This window comes from Mobula hypostoma, chromosome 16 (genome assembly GCF_963921235.1).
Source record: "Mobula hypostoma chromosome 16, sMobHyp1.1, whole genome shotgun sequence".
Taxonomy (NCBI): domain Eukaryota; kingdom Metazoa; phylum Chordata; class Chondrichthyes; order Myliobatiformes; family Myliobatidae; genus Mobula; species Mobula hypostoma.
The window spans coordinates 68,991,345-69,010,654 of NC_086112.1; the positions used below are offsets into that span (position 1 = coordinate 68,991,345).

General features: G+C 39.8%; 1 protein-coding gene across 3 annotated transcripts in view; it reads right to left on the reverse strand.

The window, feature by feature from the left end:
• The window catches only part of LOC134357473 (centromere-associated protein E-like), a 158,802-nt gene that overhangs the window by 54,405 nt on the left and 85,087 nt on the right, over window positions 1-19,310 (reverse strand). For 2 of the 3 annotated variants that reach the window (XM_063069091.1, XM_063069089.1), the window contains exons 28-34: window positions 17,389-17,529; window positions 15,493-15,750; window positions 15,030-15,287; window positions 11,872-12,117; window positions 8,959-9,219; window positions 6,273-6,533; window positions 345-605 (exon numbers count right to left, since the gene is read on the reverse strand). In XM_063069091.1, coding sequence (XP_062925161.1) covers window positions 345-605; window positions 6,273-6,533; window positions 8,959-9,219; window positions 11,872-12,117; window positions 15,030-15,287; window positions 15,493-15,750; window positions 17,389-17,529 — 1,686 coding nt within the window. The remainder of the gene's footprint in view (window positions 1-344; window positions 606-6,272; window positions 6,534-8,958; window positions 9,220-11,871; window positions 12,118-15,029; window positions 15,288-15,492; window positions 15,751-17,388; window positions 17,530-19,310) is intronic. The other variant, XM_063069090.1, reaches the window with a different exon arrangement.

A 19,310-nucleotide genomic window follows, 5' to 3' on the forward strand; every position in this document is an offset into this window, starting at 1 on the left:
TCGTTTTCACTTTTCATCATTTTTGCTTTACATTCATTTTGGCAATGTTTCTCAGCAATTTACTTCGTCTGTTTACTATACATTTGTTTAAACTTTAAAATAAATGATGTTAAGAATTACGACTGCTTGCCATTCTTGACACTCAGAAGAGTCCAAAGAATCAGAAAATAACGGTGAACTGACACTATGTTCATTAGTTGAATCTATAAATGTCAGGCTAACTAGACTAAAACACGCTGACCGTTTCAAATTTCATGATGCACATCAGTGATTAGAACCCCATTTCCAATTCTGAAGTTCATTAAAGGCCCAAAGATACAGGTAATTTGTTAAAAATGACTCACCACCTTAGAATTTTCTTGCAGGACTTTTTTCATTTCATCTTGCTCTGCTTTGATAACTTTCAGCGTCTTCTGGAGTTCATCCCTTTCCTTTATCAAACATGATTTTTCATCCTCCAGCTGCTGGAACTGCTGATTTAATTCTTTTTCCCGAATTTCTACCTCCTCCTCTTTGGAAACACGAGATCTCAGCCTTTCAATCTCAGCAAGCAACATGTCACGCTGAGATACTGTGTGCTGAAATTCCTCCGCTTGCTTTTGTGCCTGATTTGAAAATTAATCAATATTGATAGATTAAACAAAATGTAAATGATTTTTCTCATTGGAGGAAACCACTTGTTTAATTACTTTTTATAAGATATTAGAAGAATTAATGCAAGACTCAAACTGTCATTTAATCATTTATATCTTTTAATAAACTCATGTATTTTTCACAGCACATGGTGGTTCATCCCCAATTCCTGGCAAAACGAGATCGAGAGTTAAATTAAGGGTTTATCATCTTTTTCATTTTTCATTGGCTGAGTATAGTAGTTGTGCAACCATTGATAGTTTTATAATATCTAATGGCTTTTCTCATATCTCAATTATAAATGTGATGGATTTTTCAAAGCACCATTTTTCTTCTTTTGATCTTTGCCTTCTTTACTTTTCATTCACCTCAATTCTTTGCTTAGTTTGCTTGGTATCTGTCATCATCGTCAGGTGCCGTGCCCAGTCTGAGCTTTGACAGCCATGGGCCACACACTCCTGTTTCAGGTCAAGTGGATCAACTCATTGGTATTCATTTCCAGTTCTCTGGCTGCTGTCTCCATCATCATTTGTCTTTGCCTTCCTCTTGCTTTCTTCCCTTCAATCTTTCCCATAATTACCATGCATTCTAACTCCTCTTTCCTTATCACATGTTCAATGAAGTCACATTGCCTTTTCATGATCTCATACATTATTTCTCTTATTATGCTTGCTGTCATGACATCCTCATTAGATATTCATTTCGTCCATGATATTCTTTGTATCCTCCTCAAAAACCACATCTCTGCTGCTTCAATTCCTTTCCTCATGTTACTAGATATTGTCCAACATTCTAAGCCATATAACATAACTGGATAAACGTAACATTTCAGTGCTCTGCGGCATGTTGTCATGCCTAGTTCAGTTTGGTATCTGTACATTTGTTAACACTTTAAAATAAACGATTAAGAATTAAGACTGATTGCCATTCTTGACTCCCAGATTCCAGAGGATCAGAAAAATAACAGTTCTGACAATTTTGGTGCTCAAACGCGGGGCGATTACTTGAAGAAAACTGGACAAAGAAAGGAAGTTTTAAGCATGCATCAGAGAGGTAAGACAGCTTCCTCTGCTCCTTATTTGTCCGAGAATAAACATCTTCAGTACATCATTTAAAGGGAGTGCAAGATTGAGTAGAGGAGGTATTTTACTTTACCTGTGATAGATACAATTAAATTTTCATGATTGGGAGGCCAGTATAAATTACCAGAGAAACCCAGAGGCTAATATACATTGTCAGACAACAGCCCAATAAAAGTTCTAAAATATCGGATGAATAAATTTGCTTTGTGGTTTTATCGTGATATTATAGATTTTTGATGTCTAAAAGTGAAGAGATCTCCTTAAGATCAAATTTAATACAATGGCAAAAGTTCTGAAACAGACCAGCAAATCCCTTGAATTCCGAGCTCAGGGGGAACAGTTAACTGAAATATTAAAGCATCAATTGGTAAAGTAGTATGTGCTATCAGTACTACGTCTAGTGAGGATTGGCTTACAAATGATGTTGAAATGATATATGTGATCAGAAACATGTGGTCGGGAACTAAGTAGACAGTTTGGAAGCTAGCGACCTTAACAGAGCTGCGAAAGCACAAGCATAGTGAGATGCAAGAACTTTAAAAGGCAAACATTGATTTAGAGGATCAAATCTGTGGACTGTGTCAGCAAGTGAATGATTCAACTAACCAACAAGGAGAAAAGGAAAAACCCTAGCATGCTGAAAGAGCCGTATGAAAAAGATAATAAATCAGCAAAAATGCAGATCTCTGTGTTAATGGAGCAGGTGAAAGAACATGCACGTATGTCCATAGTCAGAAGCTCCAATCCGAATTGCAAAGTGAAATGAGGCAACTCCCCAATGTGCAGGAAAGACCGTCAGTGGGCAGTGCAGTCAACCAAGTGGGCAGTGTCAGCAGTGATGTCAATCACACTGAAAGGCAACCCAACACTGACATGTACCCAGAAACTGCGACACCTTGGGAAATCCAAAGAATCGCAAGATGTTAACAGTGGTTTTGTTTACGTTAGAATGCAACCAAAACTGACCTCGAGAACGCCAAAGAATTGCAAAGGGATACTGACTCAATAGAGACCTCCAGTGGCTTAGGTGGTGATGATGACAGTAATGAGGTCATTGCTTTGGCAGCCATGGCAAAACCTGCCCCAGTAAAACCTATGGGAAGAACCTGTAAGAATGATGATTTTATATATATAAAAAATTGTATCCATATGATAACATTAAAATTTTAGCTACCATGCCAACAACTCAGCAAATAAATCAGCCAGTTGAGGATAGTAAAGGATAAACAGAATTTACCAGATGATTGGGATATAATTAAGAAGTGGTTAGAACAACAATCCCTAACACAGATTGATTGGAAGACAGTGATTGATTGCAAACAAAAAGTTTCAGATGATGTTACTGAATATGAAGACAGCTGTTGGATAGTATGAATCAGCTACTCAGGAGTTCAAGCAATAATGAAGATTGTATGGAAGAATCCAGATATTACTCTCCCAAGTCAACTTTCATCAATGTCTTGAAACCAGCTGTTGCCAAAATGATGATACTGACAAGAGAAAATTGGAATGAAACTGCAGTTTCCTACCACGATCTAGTGCAAACTGCCAAACAAGTGGAGCAAGATATCAAAGTCAGGATACGATTCATACAGATGAACCAACTGTCTACACCTGCTAACCAACAAAAAAATAGAACTGGAATTCAAAGCAATATGTTAATTTATTAGTTAGGAATGAACATGATGTACTCTGTATTTGCTCGATTGTCTAGCCTTCTGGGGACTCAAAACAAATTTGGAAAAGGCACAATTGCAACAAGAGGAAATGATTTACTTCGGGCAGAAATTCTCCCAAGGCAAATGAGAAATCATTGAAGATCGTGCAAAGCTGTTAAATCAGTAAAATCACCTACAACAGTCCAGAAACTTCAATCATTCCTGGTTTGTGCAACTACAACAGAACATGGGTCGATTCATATGCTGAAGTTGCTCAACCCCTCACTAGTCTACTGAAAGGCAGCAAGCAGTCTGATGACCCCGTGACTCTTAATGAAGATCACATAGAAGCTTTTCAAACTTTAAAAACAATATTAAGTACCACACTTGCATTGGGAATCCTGGTACTTAGCCGTATGTCAACAAGAAGCATAGTTACGGCAGTTTTCACTCATAGAGACCAACAGCAACCTGTCGGTTATTACTCTGCCAAATTGGACAATGTAACCTTAGGATGGGGTTCATGTCTATGAGCAGTGCAAACTTACCTGGCAGTCATGACTGTTTCAAACATTGTTCTGGATCAGACTTTAAATATTCGAAGTCAGTATCAGTGCATACTCTGACTATGAACAGGACCTCTCAAGTGATATCTGCTGGGTGGTCCAAGTGGTCCACTGTTCTTCAGGCACCTCATAGCATCATCCAACAAGTCCAGCAAATACAGCTACACTGGTTGGTGTCAGTGAATACGGAAGATTATGATTATCATGACTGCAAGAACAATAACATGCCAAGAAGATACAAATCGCCATAAAGAAGTGCCTTTATTGAACCCGATCAGATTCTTCACAGAAAATGAAGCGATGGCCTCAGGAAGCATGGCTCCTGGTACCTCTACACAACAGGCAGAACTGAAAGCTTTGACTGAAGCCTGTAAGCTGGCAGAAAGATCAGCAAATACTTGCACGGATTCTGGATATGCTTTAGTTCATGACTTTGGAGATTTATGGAAATAAAGAGGGTTCCTTCCAGCTGTGAGAACTCCTGAGAAATTATGGAGGTCATACAACTGCCATCAGAAGCTGTAGTTTCAAAGCATTTCAGGTCATTCTAAAATGACCACAATGGAAAGCAGTGGAAATGCATTTGCACATTAAACAGCAAAAGAAGGAATAAATAAAAACAGGAAATGGAAGAAAACCCGATAACTGAAACCAAGTTAAACACTGTGTCACAGACAAACATACAAGATATTCAAATGCAAAATCAGTGCTCAAGTGCAGAAAAGTGGTACTGGATGAAGAATGGTGGGTTATTAAACGATGGAGTAGGGAAATAACACTAGTCATAGACTGGTAGCTCCAGTTGAGCTGCTTCCTTATCTGGCACAGCAGATTAACTTCTTAGGACACACAGGAGTGCAAAAGATGGTTGACGGATTCTCCCAGTGGCGATAGAATACAAAAGTTCAGGATGCAAGTTCAACAAACAGTGGAGAGATTATGACATACCTGAAGACAAACACCGAATCAACAGAGAAACTATCTCAACTAACTACTCCTGCCCCACCTGAGTGGACTACATTACCTTGTCGAAATGCTAAGGCTATTCAGATGTCTTACTAATAGTAGACATATTTTCTAGATGGGAGGAAGCCATCCCAGAAAGAAAAGCTACTGCCAAACACACTGCCAAAACTTTCATTAAGGACTATATTCCCAGATAGGGATCGCCATGTCACATTGACCCTGACTAAGGAACACATTTCACTGGAAATGTTTGTCAAGAATTATGTTGGCTGATGTACATTTTCATTGCCCAAATCATCCAGAGTCATCAGGAGAAGTTGAAAGAATGAATGGCATCATCAAACAACTGCTGACTAAGTGTCACGAGGAGGGAGTACTGTAGCCTACAACTCTTCCTTTGGTTTTATGCAGCATCAAGTCAATCCCAAACAAGGAAACAAAATTGAGTCTTGCTGAAGTGGTAATGGAACAATCTATGTTTCTACCGGGAGCTCTTGGCTCAGAAAGTCTGATATATAAGTTATACCAGATAGTTGAGTTGATAATTGTGTAAAACTACCAGAAGCTGTTCAGTCAACTTCTCAACAAGATTCTGCTGAATGGAGTTGTCCATTGGAAGGAGGACCCCACACATTGATTCCTGGCCAAGAAACCACATAAGGTACTCCTGGGAGCTCGGTGGGATCCTTAAAGTACTGTTGATTACCAATTCAACAGTTAAGGTAAAAGGTAAAAGTGGATATATCCCAGCCACTGAAAGTGAGCTTAAGTGACTCCAGATTAAGACATACTTTTGTTGCCTCTCAATTTTCAGATGTGATTCTGCCAGGTCTCTTATAGAATCAAAGTTAGTAGAAAGCGGTATAGCAGTTAAGCAAATGGTTTATCACCTTTCTCAATTTTCATTGGCTAATTATTAGCAGATTACCCACATGATGAAATTATGCAACCACTGATTGGTTTATAATTATCAAAAGAATTTTGTCTCATCTCAATTATAAAGCTGATTAATTTTTCCAGAGGCACCGTCTTTTTCTCTCTTTGTCATTGCCTTCTTAGCTTTACGTTCGTTTCTGCTTTGTTTCTCAATTTACTTATTTTTCTTATTATTTGTATGTTTAAGCTTTAAAATAAATCATTGCTAAGAAGTAAGACTGCTCACCATTCTCGATTCCCTGAAAAAGCCTAACAATCAGAAAAGTAACACCATGCTCATTAGTTGGTCTTATAGCTGCCACCCTAAACTAAAGTAAAACAGGTTGATAAATTCTAACTTCACAACATACGTCAGTGATTAGAAACCTGATTCCAATTCTGAAATTCATTAAAAGACACAGAATCCAGGTAACTTGTTATATATGACTCACCATCTCAGAATTTTCTTGCAGGACTGTTTTCATTTCACCTTGTTCTGCTTTGATACATTTCAGCATCTCCTGAAGTTCATCCCTTTCTTTTAGCAAACATGATTTTTCATCCTCCAGCTGCTGGAACCGCTGACAGAATTCTTTTTCCTGAAGGTCTACCTCCTCCTCTTTGGAAACACGAGCTCTCAGCGTTTCGATCTCAGCAAGCAACATGTCACGCTGAGATACTGTGTGCTGAAGTTCCTCCTCTTGCTCTTGTGCCTAATTTGAAAATTGATCAACATTGCCAGATTAAACAAAGTGTAAAGGAAGATTTTTTCCCCAGTGGAGGAAACCACTTCATTTTTATTACTTTTTATAAGATATTAGATTAATGAATGCCAGACTCAAGTTGTTATTTAATCATTTGTTTTTTCTTTAAATAAACAAATTCATATGTGGTGGTTCATCCCCAATTAATGGCAGAAAGTGGCATAGCAGTTAGATTAGTGATTACCAACTGTGACGGGATCCTGAATTATCCTTATGAACTGTGCTTTTAAAAAGAGAGAGAGAGCTGTACAGCACAAACAACTTGTTACAGAACGAGAGAGAGGCAAAGACTGCTCACAGTTTGTTTGGAGTTTCTGCAAGGACACTGCCAGCTTCTGTGTTCCTTCAGAGAGGGGAGGAGCTACTTGATGGGCAGCTGGTGTTCAGCATGGTGAGATAAATACAAGGTCAGCTGGTAGACAGACAGACACATGATTTTGGACACTAGATGCGCTTTGTGTGCCCACAGAAAGGTGAGTTTTTAGAGGATCGATCAGGAGAATCAGTGGCTCTCGCAGTGTGGAAAAGGTGTGACTGGTGGGAAGTTATTAGTGTGCCCAACCCTCACCTGGGTTGATAACTCTACCACAGAAAACAGTCCCCTTGTTGTGGTCACATTCGGTGACTTCTAAAGGTTTTCAGAGGACAATGGGAAGAATCGACAGCATCGGCTTACTCGAACATCCAAAACACCTCTCTCCATCACTTCCTCCACTATCAACTCTGCTCTTAAACGCATCTCCCCCATTTCACGTACATCTGCTCTCACTCCATCCTCCCACCACCCCACTAGGAATAGGGTTCCCCTGGTCCTCACCTACCACCCCACCAGCCTCCGGGTCCAACATATTATTCTCCGTAACTTCCGCCACCTCCAACGGGATCCCACCACTAAGCATATCTTTCCCTCCCCCCCTCTCTCTGCATTCCGCAGGGATCGCTCCCTACACAACTCCCTTGTCCATTCGTCCCCCCCATCCCTCCCCACTGATCTCCCTCCTGGCACTTATCCATGTAAGCGGAACAAGTGCTACACATGCCCTTACACTTCCTCCCTTACCACCATTCAGGGCCCCAAACAGTCCTTCCAGGTGAGGCATCACTTCACCTGTGAGTCGACTGGGGTGATATACTGCGTCCGGTGCTCCCGATGTGGCCTTTTATATATTGGTGAGACCCGACGCAGACTGGGAGACCGCTTTGCTGAACATCTACGCTCTGTCCGCCAGAGAAAGCAGGATCTCCCAGTGGCCACACATTTTAATTCCACATCCCATTCCCATTCTGACATGTCTATCCACGGCCTCCTCTACTGTAAAGATGAAGCCACACTCAGGTTGGAGGAACAACACCTTATATTCCGTATGGGTAGCCTCCAACCTGATGGCATGAACATTGACTTCTCTAACTTCCGCTAGGCCCCACCTCCCCCTCGTACCCCATCTGTTACTCTTTTTAATGCACACATTCTTTCTCTCACTCTCCTTTTTCTCCCTCTGTCCCTCTGAATATACCTCTTGCCCATCCTCTGGGTCACCCCCCCCCCGTCTTTCTTCCCGGACCTCCTGTCCCATGATCCTCTCGTACCCCCTTCTGCCTATCACCTGTCCAGCTCTCGGCTCCATCCCTCCCCCTCCTGTCTTCTCCTATCATTTTGCATCTCCCCCTCCCCCTCCAGCTTTCAAATCCCTTACTCACTCTTCCTTCAGTTAGTCCTGACGAAGGGTCTCGGCCTGAAACGTCGACTGCGCTTCTTCCTATAGATGCTGCCTGGCCTGCTGCGTTCACCAGCAACTTTGATGTATGTTGTTATCTCTCCATCACTACTCAACTCAATACCACAAACTGAACTTTACCCATCACCATAAGACTGTAGCCATTTACCCCTAGGCTTGAAACTATTTAACCGGTCACGGGGTACGTGACACCAACCTTCTCATTTTCCATTGGCTAAGTGTTAGCAGTTACTTGATCTCATCTCAGTTATAAAGGTGATGGATGTTTGAGGTTTCATCTTTCTTACCTTTGCCTTCTTTGCCTTTCAATCATCTCTGCTTTGTTTCTCAGCTTTTTACTTTGATTGCTTAGTATTTGTATATTTATTTCAATTTTAAAATAAACGATCATTAAGAATCAAGACTGCTTGCCATTCTTGATCCTCAGAAGAACCACAAGGATCGGAAAAATAACAGAGAACCAACACCATGTTCCTTAGTTGATCCTATAGCTGCCGGGCTAAACTGGAGTTAAATAATAGGCTAATAAATTCAAATTTCATGACACATGTCAAGGATTAGTAACCTGATTTCAATTCTGAAATTCGCTAAAGACTCAAAGACGCTTTACTTCAGGTAACTTGTGAAGTATGACTCACCACCTCAGAGTTTTCTTGCAGGACTTTTTTCATCTCATCTTGTTTTGCTCTGACAACTTTAAGCATTTCCTGAAGTTCATCCCTTTCCTTCAGCAAACAGGATTTTTCATCCTTCAGCTGCTGAATCTGCTGATTGAACTCTTTTTCCTGAATTTCTACCTGCTCTTCATTTGAAACACAAGTTCTCAGTGTTTCGATCTCAGCAAGCAACATGTCACGCTGAGAGACTGTATGGTGAAGTTCCTCCTCTTGCTTTTGTGCCTATTTTGAAAATAGTTGCAGATTAGACAAAATGTAAATGAAGATCTTTCTCATGTTCATTAGTTGGTCCAATAGATGTGAGGCTAGAGTGAAATAGGCTGATAAATTCAAATTTAATGGCATATGTCATTGATTGTAAACCTGATTAAAGACACCAAAAACTCTTTACTCCAGACAGGGGATGGGAGCCAGGATGATAGAGCTGAGGATGAACCAGCAGGTTTACAAGTAAATGATGGATGTAACATGCATATAAGAATAACCCAATGATTGGGTACAAATGGAGACAGAGCAAAAAGTTAAGTTGTACCACAGCAACAAAATTCAAAAGGGCGAAGAATGCAGGACTGAAGGTTCTGTATTTAAATGCTTGTATTTAGAATGAGGTGGGAGAACTCGTAGCACAATTAGAGATTGGTCAGTATGACGTTGTGGGCATCACTGAGTCATGGCTGAAAGGAGGACATGGTTGGGAGCTCAACATCAAAGGATATATTTTGACAGACAGGCAGGAAGGCACAAGTAGTGATGTGCTATTGGTAAGAGATGGAATTACATCTTTAGAAAGAGGTGACATAGGGTCAGAGAATATTGAATCTTTGAGGTTGGAGATAACAAACTGCAGAGGTAAAAATAAATCATTATGGAAATCATATATAGGTCTGCAAATAGTAACCAAGACATGGGGGTCAAGATTGCAAAGGGAGCTAGAAAAGGCATATAATACGGGTAACAACATGATTGTAATGGCAAACTTCAATATGCAAGGGGATTGGGAAAAATCTGGTTGGTGTCGGATCACAAGAGAGGGAATTTGTTGAATGCCAGTATGATGGCTTTTTAGAGCAGCTCGGGGAAAGGCCATCTTAGATTGGGTGTTTTGTAATAACCCAGATCTTATTAGGGACCTTAAGGTAAAGGAGCCTTTAGGAGGCAGTGATCATAATATGAATGAATTCATAATGTATTGGAGAGGGAGAAGCACAAGTCACATGTATCAGTATCGAAATGGAATAAAGGGATATACAGGAGCATGAGAGAAGAGCTTACCCAGGTGGTTTGGAGGATACTGGTGGGGATGATGGCAGAGCAGAAATGCCTTAAGTTTTTGGGAATAGTTCACAAGGTGCGGGGTAGATATATCCTACAGAAATCATTCTCTAATGGCAAGGGTAGGTAAAAGTGGTTGACAAGGGAAGTTACAGACTACATAAAAGCCAAGGTAAGGACATATAAGGTAGCAAAAGTGACTGGGAAGTTGGACAATCGTGAAGATTTTAAACTCCAACAAAAGGCAACTAAGAAAGCTATAAGGGAAAAGATGAAATATGAAGGAAAGCTAGCCAATAATATAAAGCAGGATACTAAAAGTTTATTTTCCAGTTATATAAAGGGTAAAACGGAGGTGAGAGTTGATACTGGACCACTGGAAAATGATGCTGGTGAGGTAGTAACAGGGGACAAAGAAATGGCAGATGAACTTAATGGGTACTTTGCACCAGTCTTCCAGGCAGTCTGCCACAGGTCTGTGAGTGCCGGGAGCAAGAATAAGTGCCACTGTTGTTACAAAGGAAAAAGTGCGAGGCAAACTCAGATGCCTTAAGATGGATAAGTCACCTCAGCCAGATGGACTACATCCCAGAATCCTGCGAGAAGTTGCTAAAGAGATAATGGATGCAAATATTACACCTCCCTTTAAGGAAGGAAAGCAAAACAGAGGAAATTACAGGCCAGTTAGCCAAATCTCAGTGGTTGGGAAAGTATTGGAGTCCATTATTAAAGATGAGGTTTCAGGGTACTCTGAGACTAATGATAAAATAAGTCAAAGTCAGCATGGTTTCTGTAAAGGGAAATCTTGCTGACAAATATGCTAGAACTTTTCAAGGAAGTAACAAGCGGGGTGGACAAAGCAGAGGCAGTGGATATCATTTACTTGGACCTCCAGAAGGTACTTGATAAGCTGCCACACACAAGGCTGCTTAACAAGATAAATCCTATTGCATTACAGGAAAGATATTAGCATGGATAATGGAATGGCTGACAGCCAGGAGGCAGCTAGTGGGAATAAAGGTGGCCTTTTCTGGTTGGTTGCCAATGACCAGTGGTGTTCTTCAGGGGCCAGTATTGGGACCACTGTTTTTCACATTGTTTTGTCAGTGATTTGGATAATGGAATTGATGGCTTTGTGGCAAAGTTTGTGGATGATATGAAGATAGGTGGAATGCAATTACAGCAGGACTTAGACAAACTTGAAGGAAGAGTAAAATGTGGCAGATGGTAAACAGTGTTGGGAAATGTACAATAATGCATTTTGATAAACGGTACAATAGTGTAAACTATTATCTTAATAGGGAGAAGGTTCAAACATCAGAGGCGCAGAGTCTGTGGTAAAAGCAGCAAATGCAATGTTGGCATTTATTTCAAGGAGAATACAATATAAAAGCAAGGAGATAATGCTGAGGCTTTTTAAGACTTGTCAAGCTGTACTTGCAGCATTGCCAACAGTTTTGGGCCCCATATGTCAGAAAGGATATATTGCCATTAGAGGAAGGATCCGGGATCAGCCATGATGGAATGGCAGAGCAGACTCGATGGGCTGAATGGCCAAATTCTGCTCCTATGTCTTATGGTATTCTGTTAAATATGACTCACCACCACGGAGTTTTCTTGCAGGATTTTTTTCATCTCATCTTGTTCTGCTTTGACACATTTCAGCATCTCCTGGAGTTCATCCCTTTCCTTCAGCAAACATGATTTTTCATCCTCTAGTTGCTGGAACCGCTGGTGAAATTCATCTTCCTGGATTACTGCTTCATGTTCTTTTGAAACCTGAGCTCTCAGATTCTTGCTTTCATCAAGCAGAGAATTTAGATGAAGCTCCTCAGCCTGCCTTTGCATCTAATAATAAAAAAAATAGCGTACCATCAGTTGCAGGTCTTGTTAATGTTTTCGTAAGTATACTTAACAGAATATTCTGGGTTAAAATTAAAAGGAAATGCCAGGAAATTATAATTTAAACCAGTGGATACAACCATTTACTAAAAATACTCTGTTTCAGTTTTCTTTCAGAGTTCCCTTCAATTTCATCCCCTGCTACTTTGACATTCTTCATTATCTCCTGGAGCTCACCATTCTTTTTAGAGATTCAAGAGGAGCAATTCAACCAGCAGTTCCAGAAACTAGCAGATAAAATTATATCCATTCCTGCTTTTGGTTGGAAGCCTGAGCTCTCAACTCTTCAATGCAGCAAGCAAGACGTGATATCATGCAGTTGAGCTCCTAACCTTGCTTTCCCATCCAATGCCAATATACACAGAGGCTACTTCATATTGTTTACTTGGATCTTCAGAAGGCCTTTGACAAGGTGCCACTCATGAGGCTGCTTAACAAAGTTAAAGCCAAGGTATTACAAGAAAGACACTATCATGGATTAAAAAAAGGCTAAATGACAGGAATCAAAGAGTGGGGAATAAAGTGGGCATTTTCTGGATTGGGTTGCTGGTGACTAGTGTGTTCCGCAAGAGTCGGCGTAAAAACTGGTTCTTTTCACATTATATGTCAATGATATTGATGATGGAGTTGATGGCTTTGTGGCCAAGTTTGCAGATGGTGAGAAGATAGGGAACAGGACAAGTGGTGGGGACTAGAATACAAAAGCAATGAGGATTTATAAGGAATTGGTCAGACTACACGTGAAGTTTTGCGAGCAATTTTTCACCCCTAATCAAAGGAGGGGGTCCAGAGTAGGTTTACGAGATTGATCCCAAAATGAAATGGTTAACGTTCAAGGAGCATTTGATGACTCTGTGCCTGTAATCACTGGAGTTTAGAAGAATGAGGTGGGGGAGGGTATCTCATTGAACCCCATCAAATATTGAAAGGCCTCGATAGAGTGGACGTGCAGAGGATGTTTCATATGGATGATGAGGTAGGTTTTCAAAGCTTGCAGAGAGATTTAGGACAGTAAGAGAGTGGGCTGAAAGATGGCAGATGGATTTTAATGCTGATAAGTGTGAGCCGCTACATTTTGGTAGGACTAATCAAAATAGGACATACATGGTAAATGGTAGGGCATTGAGGAATGCTGTAGAACAGAGGGATCTAGGAATAATGGTGCATAGTTCCCTGAAGGTGGAATCTCATGTGGATAGGGTGGTGAAGAAAGCTTTTGGTATGCTGGCCTTTATAAATCAGAGCATTGAGTTTAGGAGTTGGGATGTAATGTTGAAATTGTATAGGGCATTGGTAAGGCCAAATTTGGAGTATTGTGTACAGTCTGGTCACCGAATTATAGGAAAGATGTCAATAAAATTGAGAGAGTACAGAGGAGGTTTACTAAAATGTTGCCTGGGTTTCATCTCCTAAGTTACAGAGAAAGGTTGAACAAGTTAGGTCTTTAACCTTTGGAGCATAGAAGGTTGAGGGGGGACTTGACAGAGGTATTTAAAATTATGAGGGGGATAGATAGAGTTGATGTGGATAGGCTTTTTCCATTGAGAGTGGGGAAGATTCAAACAAGAGGACACGAGTTGAGAGTTAAAGGACAAAAGTTTAGGGGTAACATGAGGGGGAACTTCTTTACTCAGAGAGTGGTTGAGACAGGTGCGATGTTGTGGTTTAAAGTTAAATTGGACAGCTATATAGACAGGAAAGGAATGGAGGGTTATGGGCTGAGTGCAGGTCGGTGGGACTAGGTGAGAGTAAGCATTCGGCACGGACTAGAAGGGCCGAGATGGCCTGTTTCCATGCTGCAATTGTTATATGGTTATATAGTGGGGGAGTCAGATGGCCCAGTCCCCAAATAGAAGAACGTGTTTATAGAACGAAAATGAGGAAGAATTTCCTTAGCCAGAGGGTGGTGAATCTATGGAATTCATCACCACAGACGACTGCGCAGGCAAAGTTTTTGGGCATATTTAAAGCGGAGGTCCATAGGTTCTTCAGATTAGTCGAGGTGCTAAAGGTTACAGGGAGAAGGTAGGAGAATGGTGTTGAGGGACGATAATAAATCAGCCATGATGGGATGGTGGAGCAGACTCCATGGGCAGAACGGCCTAATTCTGCTACTGTGTCTCATAGTTTCTATTAGATACGGGAGTGGAACCCAGTGTGGTCTTCTGGCTGCTATAGCCCGTCCACTTCAAGATTCAACATGTTGCATGCTCAGTGATGCTCTCCTGCACACCACTGTTGTAACATGTGTTTATTTGAGTTACTATCACCTCCCTGTTAGCTAAACCAGTCTGGCCATTCTCCTCTGACCTCGCTCATTAACAGAATTGTCACTGGATGCTCTTTGTACTGTTCTCTGCAAACTCGAGAGCAGTGGTTCCCAAACTTTTTTAATGCCATGAAGCCTTACCATTAGCCGAGGGTCTATGGATCCCAAGTTGGGAACCCCGCTCTAGAGACTGTTGTGAGTGAAAATCCCAGGAGAACAGCAGTTTCTGAGATACTCAAACTAGCCCATTTGGCACCAATCATTTCACCGTCAAAGTCACCTTTCTTCCCCATTCTGAAGTTTGGCTTGAACAACAACTGAACCTCTTAACTACGTCTGCATGCTTTTATGCATTAAGTTGTTGCCATATGATGGACTGATTGGTTAGTAAAGTGGCCACTGAGTATTACTGAAGCAGCTAATTAGCATTCTTTAGTAGATAACATTTCACATATTGTTGTAGGATTATTGTTATATGTTGGCAGCAATTTAAGTAAATCTAGATTATAAATTCATTGACAGTGCAAAGATTTCATTAGAACCCATTCAATATGTGCATAACAGGAATTACTATAAAATCATAACTTACCATTTCAGCATTTCCATGCAGTATTTTCATTTCTTCCTTTTCCACTTCAATACATCTGAGCTTTTCATGGAGCTCGTTTCTTTCAATTACCAAGGATGATTTTTCATCCTCTAGACGCTGGAGCTTCTGGCTGAATTCATCTTCCAAACTTTCTGCTTGTTTTTCTTTTGAAATATGATCTTTCAGCTCTTCGATCTCAGCAAGCAACATGTCACGCTGAGACACTGTGTGAAGAAGTTCCTCACCTTGCTTTTGTGTCTAATAAAAAATTAAGGTAGAGCTGTATTCAAATTTCACAAAAATATTAAGATAAAGCTGTATTCCTACAATGCACAAAAAGGCAAGTAAAGATCTTCAATTTTCATTAGTTTTTCTATACATTGCGGGCAAAACTAAAGTAAATGACGATGCAGAAGCTTCTTCACAATCTATTCTGGATACCTATTTAAAATGCTCAACTCACCACCTCAGTTTTCTCTTCCAGTACTCTCTTCATTTCATCTTTTTCTGCTCTGATACATTTCAGTGTCTCCAGGAGATTATCTTTCTCCTGTGATAAGGTTAATTTGTCATTCTCCAGTTGCTGGAGCTGCTGTTTTAGATGCTCTTTCTGAATTTCTGCTTCCTGTTCTTTAAAAGCATGAACTCTTATCTCCTCAGTCTCAGTGAGTATTGCTTTACGCTCAGCCTCCAAACAATAGAGTTCATCAACTTCCTTTTGCTTAGAATAAAAAAAATTAGACCAGTAATTAGATACCATACCCAAGTCAAATTTTCACAAGATTATCCTATATAGGTTTGAAGACAAAGTAAATTATGGCAAACTCACTAACAATACAAGTATTCTCTTCCAAGCTGTTCTATGTAGTATAACTATCTAATTAAGAATTCATAACTTGCACCACTATTTTCTTTCTGGGCTCTCTTAATTTTTCATTCTTCTGTATTTTGGCATCCTGTAGAAACACCTCAAGTTGTTTTTTTTTTGCTTCATTGATGATTTACTTCCTCTATTTGCTGGACACTATGGTTGAATTCTTGAATCTTTTTCTGTTCCAAATTGTGCACATGCATCTCATCTTCCAAAGCAGGTTGAGACACCACATTTTGGAAATATTCAGTTAGCTCTTGTTCCTAATCAAAATTTACATGCCAACATCACATTTGACCAGGGTAACACATTTTTCCTCTTTGGAATAATTATGAGATGCATGGAAGAGTAGCAATTCTCTGCCCAAGGGTGGTGAAGGACAGTTCATTGGATATACTTAAGGTAGAGATTGGCAAATATTAAAAGACTGTGCAATATGGGGAACTGGAACAGAAAAGGAACTGAGACCAGCATAAATTAGCCATGAACATATCGAACGGTAGGGTGGTCTTAAGATGCTGGGTGGAACTAGACCTGCTCTTATTTTTTTTTACCATTACATTCTGTGTTCTTATATTATCTTACATCAACCAGCTTAGAACTCCTCCCTGATAGCAAGTCTTAGCAAAGAACTGATCTAAAATTGATAGTTATCACTTTGAATTGTCTCAATGTAGTATTTAAAGCTATGAAATTTTAAAGCATTCTACATAATACTTTATACATAATACTCCCCCTATCCACAAAGCAAGCATCATGTTCATCTGAGGGAGTCCACTGCTTGTTTTTGGCATTCTTTTAAACTGGTATTCAGCCAAATGAAGTACTTGAAATCATGAGCTTGTAGATCATGCCCTGAAGTTTTGAAACAATCTTGGCATTCTTTTTGCCCTTTCACAGAGACTCCTTCTTTGGCTGAGATCTGTGGTATGCATTTCAGTAATTTTGACAATTTGGTTGAACCCCAAATTAGTAATCTAGATAGCCTTCAGTTCAAGATCATCTTGGTGCTTTGGTTATTTTTGTGTGTGTGTAGAACAAAACATTGTCAATGGGGAAGGATCCAGGCCGGCTAATGGTTTGTGAGTTATCCTCTCTCAGAGAGAGAACAGTCAAAATTGAACTTGGCATCAGACAAGAAATAAATTATGCATTATTTATAAAAATTCCCACAGAAACGACACATGCAGAGGGTGGAATTAAAAATGGAACATTTGAGTGAGAACATATACAGTACAATGGCAATGCTACCATATCTGGCCAAATGGCATGACTAACATTTAGATTTTATGGCCAAAAAGTTGTCAAATGGAATGAAAACAATGGTATTCACCATCTTCAATTGTTCAACTCAGACCAAATGTGCATCATTACCTGGGTTCCAGATTTTAGAAGGGGCAAAAAGTTTTGCATTTTACACAACTTCTGATCTAAAAGTAAAATAGCAGAGAAGTAGTACTTGAATCAGTTAACACTTCCTCAGCTCACCTTTTTATCAATTATTTCAGGATTATTTGTTTGAATGCTCAACAATAGGTCTTTGTTTTCCTGAATTTCAGTTTTTAGTTCCTTCACTAACTGCTGCTGGTATTGCACTTCCTCTTGTGCACGATCCAATGCCTCACTGGCCTGTATGGACGAGATGAACAACCCGATTTCAATTCACCCAAAAAAGTAATCTTAAAATGCAACTTTCAAATACTATTGGATACAGAATTACATTATGTAATGTGATCAGATCTATTATCCAGAAACAAATACTTGATAAAGTGTTGAGAACAACTTTAGCTTAAAAATGGTAATTAAATTAACAGGTTTAATATCAGCATATGTCATGAAATTTGTCATCTTTGTGGCAGTAGTATATTGCAATACACAGAAGAGAATGTGAATCCAGTAAGTGTATATATTAAGTAGTTAAATGTGTAAAAATAAAAATAATAAAAGTAGTGAAGTAGCGTTCATAGGTTCAATATCCATTCAGCAGGCCCTCCATACCAGAGAATGATGCTGTCAGTAAGAATACACTCCACTGTACATCTGTAGAAATTTGTGAGCGTCTTTGGTAACATACCAAAGCTCCTCAAACTCCTAATACTATAGCCACTGTCTGCATAGTATATATTGCAATGTACTGCTGCTACAAAACAACATTCAACAACATATGCCAGTAATATTAAATCTGATTCAGATTCTGAAAATCTGACATCAGCAGAAATGACTAAAAATTCCAGTGACTGAGAATGAATAATCCATTCTAAATCACTAGAATCTTCAGTCTTTGTGATAAGAGGAAAAAAGAGACGTTCATATGCGCATAGCAGTGATTCCAATTAAATATTGCAACATTACAATTTTGACATTTTGTGCAATTAGACAAAAATAATTGAATTCTGTCAGTAACTAACTGTACACATTCCAAATTTAAAAAAAACTCTTCCTGAATTCATTTGCTGGCTTCTGTTTTCACAAAAGACTGGTTGAGCATTGGGGGGGGGGGGGGGGCGGGGAATGAAGAAAAGAAAAAGGTTATTGATAGACTGATTTATTATGACAAAGAGGACATTCAATCCATTATGTCCATCCAATCCCTGACAAGGGAATTTCATCCATCCCAATCCTCATTTCTCTCTAGCCCTGCAATTTTTTCTCTCATATCCATCAATTCCCCTTTTAATTTTCACTACTTAACGACAAAGGATTATCTCTATAATTAATTGAACAGCACATTTAAGATGTTAGAGGAAACCAGAACACCCAACAGAAACCGTGCAGTCATAGGGAGAACACACAGATGCCAAACATATACTACAGGTCAGGAATGATCCAGATTCTTTGGAGCTGTACCAATGTCAGGCTTTGATAGTATAATAAAAAAATACATATTACTATTTCAGACAAAATAGTTAAAAGAAAGCACAGGATCCCATGTATTTGGCCAAATATAAAACTTGTAACAATATTGGATAACCAAGCAAGAATAGAATGACATATGGAAAAACGTTGAAAATTTTGCTGAACTCAGCAAGTCATGAGTTTGATACCGAAGATAAAAGCCCAAAGGTTGATCGGAAGCCAAGGCCTGATGGCAAAATCGCTGAATCTGCTAGTCCACTGGGGAAGTCGGAGGCCAACGTCTGCAAATCCATGATCCAATGGAGCCTGGAGGCCTGGCATATCCTGTCTTGAGGTTGGAGGATAGTCCGTGTGTATGAGTGAGTGAGTGGATGATGGAGTGATGGAGGGGAGAAAGGGATTTGTTTTGATGTTGTTTTGTTGCTGTTGTTTTGCTGAACATAGTGGGTATGCTATTTTGGTGCCGGAATGCGTGGGGACACTTGTAGGGTGCCCCCAGCACATGCTTAAATTACTGGTTGTTAATGAAAATAACACATTTTATTGTGTGCTTC